Here is a 14,995-nt window from a genome sequence, read left to right as displayed (position 1 = left end):
GGTAGTTATCCTGCCCAAGAGAATTTTTTCCAAAAATATACTTCATTCGTAAAACTTGAAAAGAAACGACAAACTTTTCAACTTGAATATAACAGAATTTGTGATAACATTCAATTTGTCTCCATGCAGCATGTTCCATTTAATAAGATTGTAAGGACCTTGATTTTTTTTTTACACTATACATCCCATGACTCGTGTATAGTTGAGAAAAAACATTTCAAATTGGAAATTACTGGAAGTGAAGTAGAAATGAGCTTTTCTATTTTTACCATGTTTGATCTGGAGATGCTGCAGTACATTTTCAAAACTGTTGATTTTTGCAATGTACATTCTTTGTGAGGCATTCTGCCCGAGGGGCTTCTACATTTTCCAGCCCCTCTGTGTACACGATGACTGAAAGGCTTTAGAATGCATCTTTTCTTCATTGTGCCTTTGCGGCGGCTGCAACGTTAAGTCCCTCAGCATCTTTGTGTGTGGCAATCTGCAGTAGTTGGTTGAGGATGACTCTATGCTGGAAGACCTCTCGGCTCGCTGACTACATCTTGCCCCTTACCAAGGCCTTGCTGCTTGGCTATTCTTTCTACATCCTGCCTGCCTAAGTCATCACAGTTGGCATGTGGCAAAGTGTAAGAGCAGCAGAGTGAAGACATTTGTTAGGGAATGGGGTTTAAAATTAGTTGGAACAAATATTCTGTTTGTACCTGCAAAAAAAAAAATTCTTTGTCTATAAGTATCATTCTCCCCTTGGAAAATGCGGTGTTTACAGTGGCTGACTCTTTGCAGTGCCCAGCCATTAAAATTGGAGGTAGATTCCAAACAACATAGTGAGGAGTATGTGGCATGCAGGAATGCAATAAATTTAATGCTTTTGAAAGCCAGAAGGTCAAAAGGTTTGTACTGAGGGATCTAATATTACAAGGAGTAAGAACAAATTTATCTCATTTTGTGAATAATTCCAGAAAACAAATGGTTGTGTGCATGTTTCTTAATACCCAGATGCACATTAACAACAGAAAGAATTACTTTATTATTGTGTTGCAGTCAGAAATGGGAGTGCAGTAGTCAGACATTCTTAGGTGTTGGTTATGGCTTGTGGCTGTCTCGTTCCTTTTACCTTGAGAATGTGGAAAATCCCACTCAGTGGAATGCATTTCCTTTGCACACTGAGCAGGCCCGGCCACTGGTACTATAGTGCTCACTAAGTATTTTTCCACTCGGTAAAAGGAACATTCCTTCTCCAGCTGCAATTAAAGTCCGAGGTTTTTTTTAAAAAAATGCCATTTTAGTATCAGTGTGTTTTTTCACTTTTTTAAAAAAATCATGTAAGTTTGTACAGTTAGCTTGGAATTAATGCAACAAACTGCACAGAAAATTCTGCATGGTCAATTAAAAATAAAACAACTTGCATCATGGGCAACGTTTTCACACAGAGGGTGGTGCGTGTACAGAATGAGCTGCCAGAAGTAGTAGTGCAGGCTGGTACAATTGCATTATTTAAAAGGCATCTGGATGGGTATATGAATAGGAGGGGTTTCGAGGGATATGGGCTAAATGATGGCAAATGGGACTAGATTAGGTTGATATCTGGTCGGCATGGACAAGTTAGACATAAGAGTCTGTTTCCACGCTGTACATATCTATGATCTCTATTTGCGTTAATAGGATGATGTGTAAGATGGACAACCAATCCAATTCCATCAGTTGTTCAATAGATAGCTGAGATTACAGTAATACAGTTGTCAATTAGTACAATGTATTTGAAATAGTGCATTACAAAAAGTCTTCCCCGTGACTTAGTCTGATCTAATGAAGTTTGTTCTGCAGACCAGTTTGATTTACAAGAAAGTCAAGATAGCAGCTGTAAGGCATCAATGCTTCTGGGTTAGGGAGGAAAAGATTGGCCAATGTTTCTGTTGGTGGTTAGCCAGCAACCCCATTCTGAGTAGATATACATCAAATAAGCACAGGATTGGGTTTGGCAGTGATGCTACTCCCTGTAAATGAACAACCCGCTGATACTCACTGTTTGGTTCCCATTTAAATTTACAAGATACCCAACATGAGTGGAACTCTTACAATAAATAGATGTCTTTCGAGAGAAGGGAGATGAGGGTTTTGTTTAAAGTTGACTAAGTTTGAGTTCCCAAGTGTTTAAAAGAATAAAACAGCAATATTTCACTGTCTTGAAAAAATTTAAAAAGAAACCTACTCGACCGGGAACAATAAAATGATCTGTGGTATAGCAATTATACACCAGAAACAAGAATTTGTGAGGTATTTATGGGGAACAATGAAACTGTGGACGAAACGCCAGATTTTGCAAATGTGATCAAGACAGATTTTAGCAATCTCCAAGATACTGTGACACTGTTAATCACCAAATCTTATTGAGACTTCGTTTCCTTTACAAGAGATTCCAACACTTCAATTTCAAACACCACATCTTGAATGTCCCTGAAAAGTTGCTCTGTAAAGGAATGCCACAACCATCCCCTGCTAATTCAATCTCCCTTTCTAGGAATGTGCTCCTCTGGATTCTTGAGGCTGCATCCCAGGCCAATCCAGTCATTTCACAGCTTCACTAAGCTGACATTATCCTTGGGGTTTCTCTGAGCTCAACTCTTGTTAAGCTGCAGCAAGCAAATGATACCTGTGAGCGACCTTCAGCGATAGATTCAGCTGTACTGAACGACCAATGGTACGACACTTATTTTCTTTCAAGTTTCATTTGCTCCAGATGGACTTTTTGAGCTTTATTTGCCTGAAACTTGCTATAGCAACTTTTCAATATGGATCCTTTTCCCCTTCTTCTATCTGACTGACTAGGAGCCCAAAGATAGCAACCTCTACTTTCTGTGGCCTCCGACCAGTTGATTGAAGTAATTGTTCAGTAGTGGCCTGATGATAAACCTAGCAGTGAGCCCCGCTCTTGTTCCTAGGGTGAACTGAATGCAGCAACCATAAGAATATCCTGAGTGTTACAATATTGACAAGCTGCCAGCCAATGCAGCACAATTGTTTCTGAAAAAAAACTTAGGTTTCAAAGGCTGAGGAGGAAAGTTGATCATGAACCAGCTTAATTCAGACAGTAAAGAAATGGACAGTGCTACATTTTGGATGAGATTTTAAGCTAATGCCCTTCTTGCTTGAGCATAAATGGGTATTGGGAAAGGAACCATGATTGCTTCCAAAAAAAACTCTACTCTTGGAACTACTTGTCACTGGTTGGGCTTTCCTCAGTTGGTCCTCCCTATAAACAGAGTATAGCAATGTGAAAACTGGGATAATAAAAGTAATACTATAGTACAATGTATAGCTTAACAGGAATGCAGATAGTCACATCTTAATTCCGATTAGCCACAAGTGGCATGAAGTTCATTGATCGCCATTGTCCTCGGTTCTAATATGTGTGTAGGCGTGGAAAAGACTGCTGTTGTGGTTAACAGATTTTTGCTTGGAACAGAAACATCTGTGCAACTCAAATATCAAATATGATAACTGTGGTTAGCTTTTCAATTATTTTAATGAGCTTGATATTTAAATTGATAAAAGTATAATTGCATAATCCATAGCCTATCATGATATAACCTTTCTCCAGTAGTAACTATGAATCTTGTTTTCTGCTTAGTTGCTTGCTTTGATGTGGATTTCTATTAAGTACTTTGTGCTTCTGTCCTTAGTCAGCATTCTTTCTGCACCTGTGGAGGCTCCGAACTTGCTCCAGGGGATGAGCAGTTTTTTTTTGTCTGCGCCTCCGCAGTCTGTGTGTCTCGATTCCTGTTGCTGTGGTTTGAGTCTGCGAGCCATTCTTCTTGCAAGCTTGTCTCATTTACTTGTCCATTCCACGCCATTTTTCCACATTTCGAATGTGCTTGCATATCGCTTTTTTCTGTGTTGTCATTTGCCAGATATCCTTACTTTTCTAATCCAGATTTAGCACTTTTTCACTAAAACAAACTTGACTGTTGCCTGAGATCAAAATCCACATTTGTTCACTGGGAGGTATATGTTATTCAGCTTATTATGTAACACAAAGGCAATGATGCAGACTGCTGTACATAAAAATCTGTCGACACTTAAGAATTCGAGGATTCCTTTGGCTGTGGAATTGCGTGCATTGTTTTTGGATTTCAACCAAGGATACCCTATGATGGTGGTCCAAATATGAACTGGAAATGGTTGTAGGGGGAATTAGAGACTCCTAGTTGAATGTTGCATCCATCTATTTATAATATATTACATTTCTTACATCTGCATCTACTTTCTGTCAACAACCCTTATTTCCTCTTGTCATGTTTGTCATATTTTTGTGTTAATTTTTCCCATTATAATTCCTTTGCACACCTTTTTAATAAAACTACCTATGTCAAGATAGTGTACTGGAATTCTGCCCTCTTCCCACCCTCGGCTCCAAACTTAGTAGAGTTGTTGTGGTTGGCTTTAGCAATTGCTAGCTCCTCAAGTTTGTACTGTAGAATAGCCTCTATATTCCAACCAACTTTACCACTTTCTAAATTGCTATTTAATTATAAATTATATTAGATTGAAGTAATTTTACACATATAAGTATGTAATTGTTAACTTTAAAATGTGGACTGGATTCTGTCAATATCCCTTTGTCTAATTAATCCCTAGTCTCTTATCCTGCTTAACCTGAAGATTGTTTGGTTTGATTACCTGAGCACAATGCTATGGAAGACACATTAGAGATGTTTTGAAATTGTACCCTTATGCTGTTTTGAGAGATTTGGTAATCCCATGTGGGATATTCTCTTTATCATTGGATTGTGGTCCTCTGTTTTAGAGGCATAGACTCATACAGCATGGAAACGGACCTTTTCAGTTCAACCAGTTCAGCCGAATATAGTCCCAAACCAAACTAGTCCCACCTGCCTGCTCCTGGCCCATGTGCCTCCAAACCTTTCCTAATTAAATATCTACCCAAATGTCTTTTAAACATTGTAATTGTGTACCCGCATCCACCACTTCCTCAGGGCATTCATTCCACACTCGAACCAGCCTCTGTTTTTAAAAAAAACCCTTTTTAGCATCTCTCTCTCCTCGCTCCTTAGAAATGTGTCCCCTGGTCTTGAAATTCCCCATCTTTGGGAAAAGACAACTACCATCAACCCTATCTATAATCTCATTATTGTATAAACTTCTTTTCAGGTCACTTCTCGACCTCCTATGTTAGTGAAAAAAGTTCCAGCCTTTCTTTCCAACTCAAGCCTTCCATAGCCAGCAACATCCTGGTAAATCTCTTCTGAACCCCCTCAGGCTTGATAATATCCTTCCGATAACTGGGTGACCAGAACTGGACACAGTATTCTAGAAGAGGCCTCACCAATGTCCATAAGACATAGGAACAGAAATTTGGTCATTCAGCCCATCGAGTCTGCTCTGCCATTCAGTCATAACTGGTAGGTTTTTCAGCCCCTTTTTTCCTGCTTTCTCCCTGTAACCTTCAATCCCCTGGCAACCAAGAACTTATCTGCCCTGTACAACCTCAATAAAATGTCCCAAATCCAATCTCAGAAGGACTGAGCAATGAAGGCAAGTGTGCCAAACGTCTTTTTAACCACTCTATCTATGTGTGACGCAAATTTTAAAGTGTGTAACTGCATCCCTAGGTTCCTCGGTTCTACCACACTACACAAGGCCCTAACACTTAGTTGTATAAGCCCTACCCTTTCTGGTTGTACCAAAATGCAGTACCTCTGATTTATCCAGAGTGAACTTCATCAGCCATTTTTCAGCCAATTGACTTATTTGATCAAGATTCATATTGTAATCATAGATAACCTTTACTTCTGATTAGTTTTTGAAGTAATCTGTGTTTTTGGAGTGTTTCTGTTTGCTCTCAGTAGTTTGGTATGAGTGATTCAGGCCATTCTCTTAGTTGATACTAATTCTGTGTTTTCACTGACCGAACTGGATTGGGAAATTTGTCATGTGACAAAGTGAGCTATGTACTACCTTTACTTTGGTTTCGGATGTTGGTTTTATCCCATGACTTCATTTAAGAAAACAAGTCCATATCTCGCTGAAGTTTTAGCTTCTAACTGACTTTTTGGAACAGAAAAGGAACAGTAGCATTAATAGAATGCATGTTTATAGAGTAGTCATGCTATACTGGTTTGTCACATACTGAAACTAGTGAATAATTTAGCACTGAAAATGTGTTGCTGGAAAAGCGCAGCAGGTCAGGCATCATCCAAGGAACAGGAGATTCGACGTTTCGGGCATAAGCCCTTCTTCAGGAATAATTCCTGGAGAAGGGCTTATGCCCGAAATGTCGAATCTCCTGTTCCTTGGATGCTGCCTGACCTGCTGCGCTTTTCCAGCAACACATTTTCAGCTCTATCTCCAGCATCTGCAGACCTCACTTTCTCCTCGACTAATTTAGCACTGACTGGAAAACTATGTAAAGGCCACATTATTAATATACAGAAGTTACCTGGTGTAACCCAATTTCTTTGAAGACTGAACATCCTACTATTTGAACCAACCAGCATGTCGAATCCACCTGGAAGTTGACAGAAAAATCCGATTAAGTAATTATTAAACACAATTTGTGACTAATTTGAACTAACTCCACAAGATACTTGCTTTTGTCACTGCAGCCATGTGATAAGAATGACAGGTGTTCTGCCATACCATCAGTTTGGTCTTGCAAAGCATACCATTGTCCATGGATTAGTTTAAAACACCCCTATACTTGGCCTAAACTGTTTGCTTGAACATCCTACATGACCATGGCCACACCTAGATCTTGCTGCTGCTTTGAATAGTTAATGTTCCTTTTTTTTGAGTGAAGTAATAGTCATCCTTTAGAAGACTTCAGGAAGAGTATTCAAAGTGGTGTTGATGTATTAGATGATATTGATTAGTTGGGCCAAATAGCCTCTAATGTTTATGGTTTTACCCTGTACATTCTATGCAGCTCTATACATTAATTTGTAAAGTCTAATGCATGCATTTAATTACTCTGTTTCTTATTTATCATTATTATGTGACAGTGCAATGCATGTCACTTCTTTTGTTTGGTTGGAGTTCAAAAGGACAAGATTTCAGTATGCTCTCCCCGACAGTGAAAAGAAATACATTAAATCTTTTTGAGCTGCTTTGTTAGAAGTAGAGTCATAGATGTCCAGCATGGAAACAGACCCTTTAGTCCAACTCGTCCATGCTGACCAGATATCCCAACCTAATCTAGTCCCACTTGCCAGCACCTGGCCCACGTCCTTCCATACCCTTCCGCTTCATATACCTGTCCAGATGCCTTTTAAATATTGCAATTGTACCAGCCTCCACCGCTTCCTCTGGCAGCTCATTCCATACATGTGCCACCTTCTGCATGAAAAAGTGGCCCTTAGGGGTCTCTTATATCTTTCTCCTTTCACTCTGAACCTATGCCCTGTAGTTCTGGACTCCCCCACTCAAAGAACAAAGAAAATTTACAGCCAAGGAACAGGCCCTTTGGCCCTCCAAGCCTGAGCTGATCCAAATTCACTGTCTAAACCTGTTGCCCTAATCCACCCCAGGGAAAAGACCTTGTCTCTTTATCCTACCAACACCCCTCGTGATTTTATAAACCTCCGTGAGGTCACCCCTCTTCCTTCGACACTCCAGGGAAAACAGCCCCAGCCTAATCAGCCTCTCCCCATAGCTCAGAATCTCCAACCCTGACAGCATCCTTGTAAATCTTTTCTGAATCCTTTCAAGTTTTACAACATCTTTCCGATATGTACCTTTTTTTTTTCCCTATGCCTTTTCTTGAAACATTTGGGGTCATGCATATTCTTTTGAAAAATTATTGTCCGATGTCGCAGATGAGACAGTTTAGGCATTTATTTTACACAGAATCATCTTTACGTCCATAAGACATTGAATGGATGACTGTTTTAAGTGTAATCACAATCAACAGACAAAAATTTGGATTCATATCAGCCAGTTCGCCACATCTTATGTCAAAGTTTTGTGAAATGGATTCAGGTCTCAAGCTTCCATTTTCTCTGGCGTTCTTCAGTAAACATTTCACGTCTAATATTGTAGTGATTTAACATTTCAAGACACAACAGCCCCACTTGTTTGAGTGACAGCCATCTGGTTTGAGGTCTTGTGAATGTGCTGAATTCCACAGCCAGCTGGCCTTAGCCGCTGACATTCCTGGTCACTGTTCAAAGTGTGCACTTTGGGTATAGTTGAGATCCTATAATAATTGACTTTCTGTTTCATTGGAAAGGAGTTAATTTCGTCAAGATGTTTCCATGGGCAGGTCCACTCAGATGCAAAAAGCATTGGAATATAAAAATACTTGGATATAATAACTGGATCCTCTCATATAAAGTTTGTGTGCTTTTGTAGGAGGATTAGGTTGGTATTTTGTTTTTTTTTAGAAGTTTAAGAACACCCCCCACGCTGACTATGCTAACGGATGGGTTTTGTGTCTTTGCAGTAAAGAGCAGCTTTGTAACGTATTTCTGATTCATTTGGGATTGGGTTACATGAATGAGCAACAGAAAAAGGAAGACATTTTTATTTCCAAACTGGGAAAACCAGTGGAAGTCTGAATTCTGAAGTAGCGGTTGACCTTGTTTAGACTGGAAAGGAACAGCATCCGTTTTTCACCGATCGCCCTTTCAGTTTCAGTTATTTTAGAAATGACTTTGCACAGTGATCTTTCTGGATTCAGACAATATCGGAAGCTGGACTGTCAGTATTTAGACCGCTGCAGTTAAATGTAAATTACATCAAATAACGATTATTGCAGCTAATTAATAACAGAAATTCGAAACCAAGCCAAAGGGATTTTTAAAATTCAATTGCAGCCTGGTAAAGAGGATATTGGAAATTTAGGGGATTACTTTAACCTTTTCGGTGCTGAATTTCATTAACAAAGCCAATTTTTGAGATTGCTTTTGGTGTACAAATGTATCACAAACTTAACAGAAATATTTAATTTCTGTTTTTTTATTAGACGTCCTTAAATGTAGTTAGTTAGTTAGTTAGTTCGATACCTTTTGGATTTGTGTTGAGTATTTGCCCAAGTTAGAGGGGATTGCTAACCAAGATGGTCTCTCAAACTCCACTTGAATTGTGGCATTGGAGATCTTATCAGAGATGTAGAATTTGGGTGACTCAGTGGTTGGCTAGAGATGTGTGTTCGATTCCTGCCTTGTGTGACTGTGTAGAGTTTGCACATTTTCCCTGTGTCTGCGTGGGTTTCCTTTGGGTGCTCCAGTTTCCTCCCAAGGTCTAAAAATGTGCAGGTTAGGTGAATTGGACATAATAAATTGCCCATGGTGTTCAGGGATGTGTAGGCTAGGTTCATGAGTCTGGAGTAAATGTAGAGTAATAGGAGAATGAGTCAGGCTGGTTCCTCTTCGGAGGGTCGGTGTGGACTTGTTGGGCTGAAGGGCCTGTTTCCACACTGGGATCCTATGATTGTTATAAATTTGCGACCCTTTATTGGATTGAGATTGCATGTTTCCATTTCTTACCTCTTCACCTCTTCTGCTGTAGTTCCTAGATTAAGCTGCTTGAAATCACAAAGTTATTTTCTAAGAGAAGTTTATACATAATTGCCCTCCTAATTTCTTGACACTACCGGAACTTTGAAATCTTGAATATTTGCATCTGCCACTGAAGATGTTGTGGTACCATAGCCTTTTCTGAGAAAGAGTTGGTTATTTATCGATAAACTTGTACATGTAATTTAGTTACATTAAAATATTATTTTTCTAATTTTGCCAGTATTAGAAGCTTAATGTCAATAACTGCACCAATCCTCTACTGTGAGGCACAATTCCAACAAGTATTTTTTGTGTTTATAAAGCACCATTATGCTTCCCAGATTAGTTTTCTCCAGGATAAGGAAAAAAATCTTTTCTCTTTGGAGAATTTCTGGAGAATGGTTTTTGCAGTTTTAAAAAAAGCGCTTTGATTGTACCATAAGTGAGCATTATGGTATGTATGTTGACCATAATGTTTTTTGTATAAGTTTTTTTGTCTTGTAAAATATGACCCCTTGCATCAATCAATATCTAATAATCACTTGAACGACTGTAAGCCAGAATCTCTGATGTTATCTGTATGTCATGTCATTCTTTCTCTCCAGTCAAGAGTGTGGTGCTGGAAAAGCACAACAGGTCAGGCAGCATCTGGGGAGCAGGAGAATTGACGTTTCAGGTAAGAGCCCTTCATTCCTGATGAAGGACTTTTGCCCAAAATGTCAATTCTCCTTCTCCTCAGATGCTACCTGACGTGCTGTGCTTTTCTAGCACTACGCTCTCAACTCTGATCTCCAGCATCTGCAGTCCTCACTTTCTCCTGTTCTTTCTCTCTAGTCAAGCCTTTTTAAAAATTGGCGATAGATAATTTGGTTTCAAGTATTGCGTTGTTAGCAGATAACAATTCGTTGCATCATATTGTAAAAGATTGAGGGACCCTGAAAAGTGCTTTTTATAAAACATGATAGTTCATGAAATTTTAATAGCTAGTCACATTCCATACTAACTGTGCTCAGTATTAATAAGAGTACCAAAACAGAATGCTGGTTCGAATGTCTGAGGTACACATGTATATGGAAATACTAGTTCTTAGCCAAAAGAAAATGCAGATAAGTTACCACCGTCAGCTGATTAGGTACAATCATTTTGGAAAAGGGAACTTTCATCAATTCGTCTTGAACTTGGAATGAAAGCACCAGTCGTTTCTTGACACAGCCTCAACATTTTAAACATTTAGAACGTTTGCTATTTTCTATTATTTTGATTTTGTTGAACAAACCCCTTTACCAACTTCTTGAGTGCAGAAGCAGAGTTGGAGGGAATGCCATTGGCTCATTTAACTAATGTTCATTCCTGAATGACTCAACTCTTTTTTGCCTCTCGCTGTTCAATACCTCTGTCCTAAACCTTTACCATTTTTCTTATACAGGCTTTGGAAGAAGCACAAAAAGCCATTCAGCAGCTATTTGCCAAGATTAAAGATATTAAGGACAAAGCAGAGAAATCTGAGCAGATGGTAAGTTCCGGGCTGAAATGATTGTTTTGATGATGTTTTAGAATTAAATGCTCCATTAGTGTTGAATGTGATGAACATATTTTAAGAAAAGGGGCATTCGAAAGGAAAGTAGTGATATATCTTTGAGATGGGGATCAGACAAATGGGCTTGAGGAAGATTTTAGTAAAAGGTGGGAGAGAAATCACAAGGTTTGGGAAGGAAGTTGCAGAAGATGGGATCAAGGTGACAAATTGCAAGGAATGCTATAAGAGGGGAACATACAGCAGGCTAAAATCAGAGGATCATAAGATAAGGGGTAGAGATAATAGAGGCAAAGGTAAGAGACCATAGAATCCCTACAGTGTGGAAGCTGGCCATTCGGCCCATCAGGTCCACACCGACGCTCTGAAGGGCATCCCATCCTAACCCTGTAATCTTGCAGTTCCCATGGCCAATCCGCCTGACCTGCACATCTTTGGAGCACCAGGTGGAAACTCGCACAGACATGGGGAGAAAGTGCAAATTCCACACAGATGGTCACCCAAGGGTGGAATTGAAGCTGGGTTCCTGGTGTTGAGGCAGCAGGGCTAACCACTGAGCCACCATATAATTGGAGCCAACGTAGGTCAGCGTGAATATGTGGATAAGTGGAAAATCGTGCAGGTAGAAGGGTTTTGGTTATCTTCAGAATTCCTCTGTATAGTAAAACGAAGCCTGTGGGTTGAATATTCAAGAAGCTGAGCCTTAAAATAAAGAATGTTCATAGCTTTCAAAAGCAATTCGAAACTTTTTTGTTGGATCCAAAAGTTTTGTAAGAGGAGATTTCTATAGCTTGCTTTAAACATTTAAATGAATGTTCCATTACTAATTGTGTATTTGAGTATTTTTGTCTTGAATTTTGTGGTGGTAAGAATTTTGCTTACAATTGATAACACTGCCTAACCTTGATCTAATTCAGCCCATATAGGCTTGAAAGACATGGTATATTTATAGAAAATACAGTTTAACTGGAAATTGTTTATAAACTTTGCTTTTAGGTTAAGGAAATCACACGGGATATTAAGCAACTTGACCATGCAAAACGCCACCTTACCACATCCATCACCACACTCAATCACCTGCATATGCTCGCAGGCGGTGTCGACTCATTGGAGTAAGTAGTTATCAGAATGCAGAGCTGCGTTTATGATTTGGGGTACTGAGGTACTTTAATGATGCTGCCATGTCAGCAGGTATAGAAGAAGTAATCCATTCTGAAAAGGATCCCAATTACTCAGGTTGTCAAGGTTGGGGGAGAGATAAAATGTTATTAGGTCAAATGACTAATAGTGAATTTAAATGGACTTAAGACTAGAGGGAAAATTGAAATTAATGGAAACTAGATTCCATTTCATTTCAGCAAGCAAGAGTAAGAATGTGACACCATCCCTTTGTGAGGTAGTTGTGTGAATCTTTTACGAAGTTGGACGAGTTGGACAGAAGGATCTGTTTCCATGAAGCATGACTCTATGACATTTGCACATTGAATAATTAATTTTTCCATGTGTGTCATAACCAATTACAATGCAATTTCTGACCCCTCTTATGGACCAGATGAGGCCCCCTCAAAATATTTGAAGAAGGTAGCCTAGACCCGAACTTTTCTTATTTTAAAGGCAAATGTAAAGTGCTGTGTTTCAGATGCATTCACATGTTCAACCTATTTGGCATTAAGTAAAACACAATTTCTTCAAACACTATAGTCAAAATACAACCAATGAAAGAAGAATTTAGAATAGCTTACCTCCATTGGAAAATTTAACAGAATAATAGATACTTGTAGCTTTTACTATATTCAAACAGTTTAGTAGTAACATCCCATAAATACAACCCCTTGACAAAAAGGCAGTCAGAAACAGATTGTCTCACGTGCAGTTCAGCAGCGGAGAGAGAGAAAAAAAACTATCGAGAGAAAACTGAGTAGCAGCCATGACATATGTACTGCAGCTTCCAACCCTGTTGATATTTTAGCAGCAACTGCTGCTGAATTTCAAGGCTAAAAAAAACTAAAACCTAGAAGTCTTGGTCTGTGAGAGCTGGCCACACCCAGACAGGCTGCTTTTGTTTCCAATTTTCTTTTTTTAAAAAAAAGGCCTCCCAAGCAGTTTACTTTACTTTATGGGCCTTCACTAGCCAGCTCTCCATCTCTGCCTTAAAATCTGTCTTTGAGAAAAGACAGGACAAAATATATCTCGTGAAGCTACAGCATTGTTATGCCCCCCCCCCCTTTCTTTTCTTAAAGATGACATCTATTCAAAAATCTCATGAACCATCATGTTTGCAGAAAACACTTATCAGGGTCCCTCAGTCATTTAAATTATGTTGCAATCTGGAACTGTATCCATCAAAGTTGTTATCTGCTAACAATGTAGTGTTTGAAGCTAAACTGTTCATCATCAACTTTTAAAAATGCATGACTAGAGAGATTGTCAGTTCTTATCCCTCAGCACTGCAATGGAGTGTCAACCTTGATCTTTATGCAGTAATTCCTGGGTAGAATCCAGAATCTTGATTCAGTGGTGCCTGCTAGCAACTGAGTCACCAGTGGTTTCACACTATATGACAATTATTTCAACAAATCTATTATTTGTCTTGGTTCTGTCATAAATGTAGTATGATTTGCTCAAGAAAAACGTTTTGTTTGGAGTATAAGAATAGCAATAGGCTGTTTATACTCTCCAATCCATTCTGTTGTTCAAACCAACTTTGTAAGCCTACCTTTGCTTCATATCCCTTAAAATCTTTGGTTAGCAAAAATCTAAAAACTTGCTCATTAAAAATTATTAATTTTAGAACAACTAGGAAAACGTTTGTTAAAGCACTGTAATCCTGACAATAGATCAAATGAAACCCAGTGTATAAATTCTGATGCCTGAGTGCATTGTAATATTGTGAAATCTTAATCACCAACACTCTCTTCTCAAGTTGCTACAAACATTTGGATCAACAGTTGAATCATGTTTATGGTATTCATAGTTTGGGAATAAAAATGAACATAGAATTGGTGGCTTTGAGAGCATATTTTACTTCTGTAGGGCCATGACTCGTCGCAGACAATATGGAGAAGTGGCTAACCTCATGCAAGGAGTGGTGAACGTGTTGGAACATTTTCACAAGTATATGGGTATTCCACAGATCCGTCAACTTTCTGAAAGGTAAAAAGCAAAGCTTCTGCTAAACTTGAGATTGCATATATAGTGGTTTCCTTGAAGAAATAAGAGATCTGGGTTTCCTTGAAAAGATTAGCAACTCCTTTCCCCCAAACTCTTTAGTTTCTTTAGTTTTTGAGTACCTATTGGTGTATCTGTGAATGGTTTAAATTGGCAACTTCTTTGTGTATCATTAATCCCCTGCAAGTGACGTGAGCATAATTTAGTTCAGCACCTCGGCTGTTGGCTGTTTGCAGATCGAGGTGAGTCCCATTTCAGGTTTGCTTACCTACATAGCTTTTACGTGGAATGAAGAGAAATCTTGGCAGATGAGTGAGTAGTGCAAACTCAGTACCAGCAAAATCTGTGACCAGTTGTTTCTGCTCTTGTTCTGTGCAAGAGTGAAATAGAGTGCAATAACTTGTAAAATATTTATTCTTCACTTATGGGTATCACGAGCAAGGCCAGTATTTATTCCCCATCCCTTGGTGCCCTTGAGAAGCTGGTGGTAGTCAACTCACTTCTGAAACAACAGCCGTCCACGTATGGCTGTATACTTGTAAGTTGAGAAGACGTGGTCCATAAGGATAGTCGTCTTATTCACATTCAATTTCAACAAGTTAGGTCTAGTTTAGTTTGGGATTATGTTTGGGATGGACTGGTTGGACCGAATGCTGTATGACTCGATAATTTCTTGTAAGCTATCAATGATATTTTTTCCTGAATTAACTAGGTCTGAATGAAACTATTCTTTGATATTCTTTAGTGTCACATATACACAGTCCAATGTGCAGGCAAC

General features: G+C 39.0%; 1 protein-coding gene across 1 annotated transcript in view; it reads left to right on the top strand.

Moving 5' to 3' along the window:
• vps53 (VPS53 subunit of GARP complex) overlaps window positions 1-14,995 on the top strand; it is a 234,501-nt gene that overhangs the window by 47,508 nt on the left and 171,998 nt on the right. Inside the window, exons 5-7 of the mRNA XM_060848004.1 lie at window positions 10,942-11,028; window positions 12,046-12,161; window positions 14,083-14,202. Of these exons, the coding sequence (XP_060703987.1) occupies window positions 10,942-11,028; window positions 12,046-12,161; window positions 14,083-14,202 (323 nt within the window). The remainder of the gene's footprint in view (window positions 1-10,941; window positions 11,029-12,045; window positions 12,162-14,082; window positions 14,203-14,995) is intronic.

This window comes from Hemiscyllium ocellatum, chromosome 31 (assembly GCF_020745735.1).
Source record: "Hemiscyllium ocellatum isolate sHemOce1 chromosome 31, sHemOce1.pat.X.cur, whole genome shotgun sequence".
Taxonomy (NCBI): Eukaryota; Metazoa; Chordata; class Chondrichthyes; order Orectolobiformes; family Hemiscylliidae; genus Hemiscyllium; species Hemiscyllium ocellatum.
This window is presented reverse-complemented; position numbering and strand designations above follow the sequence as displayed.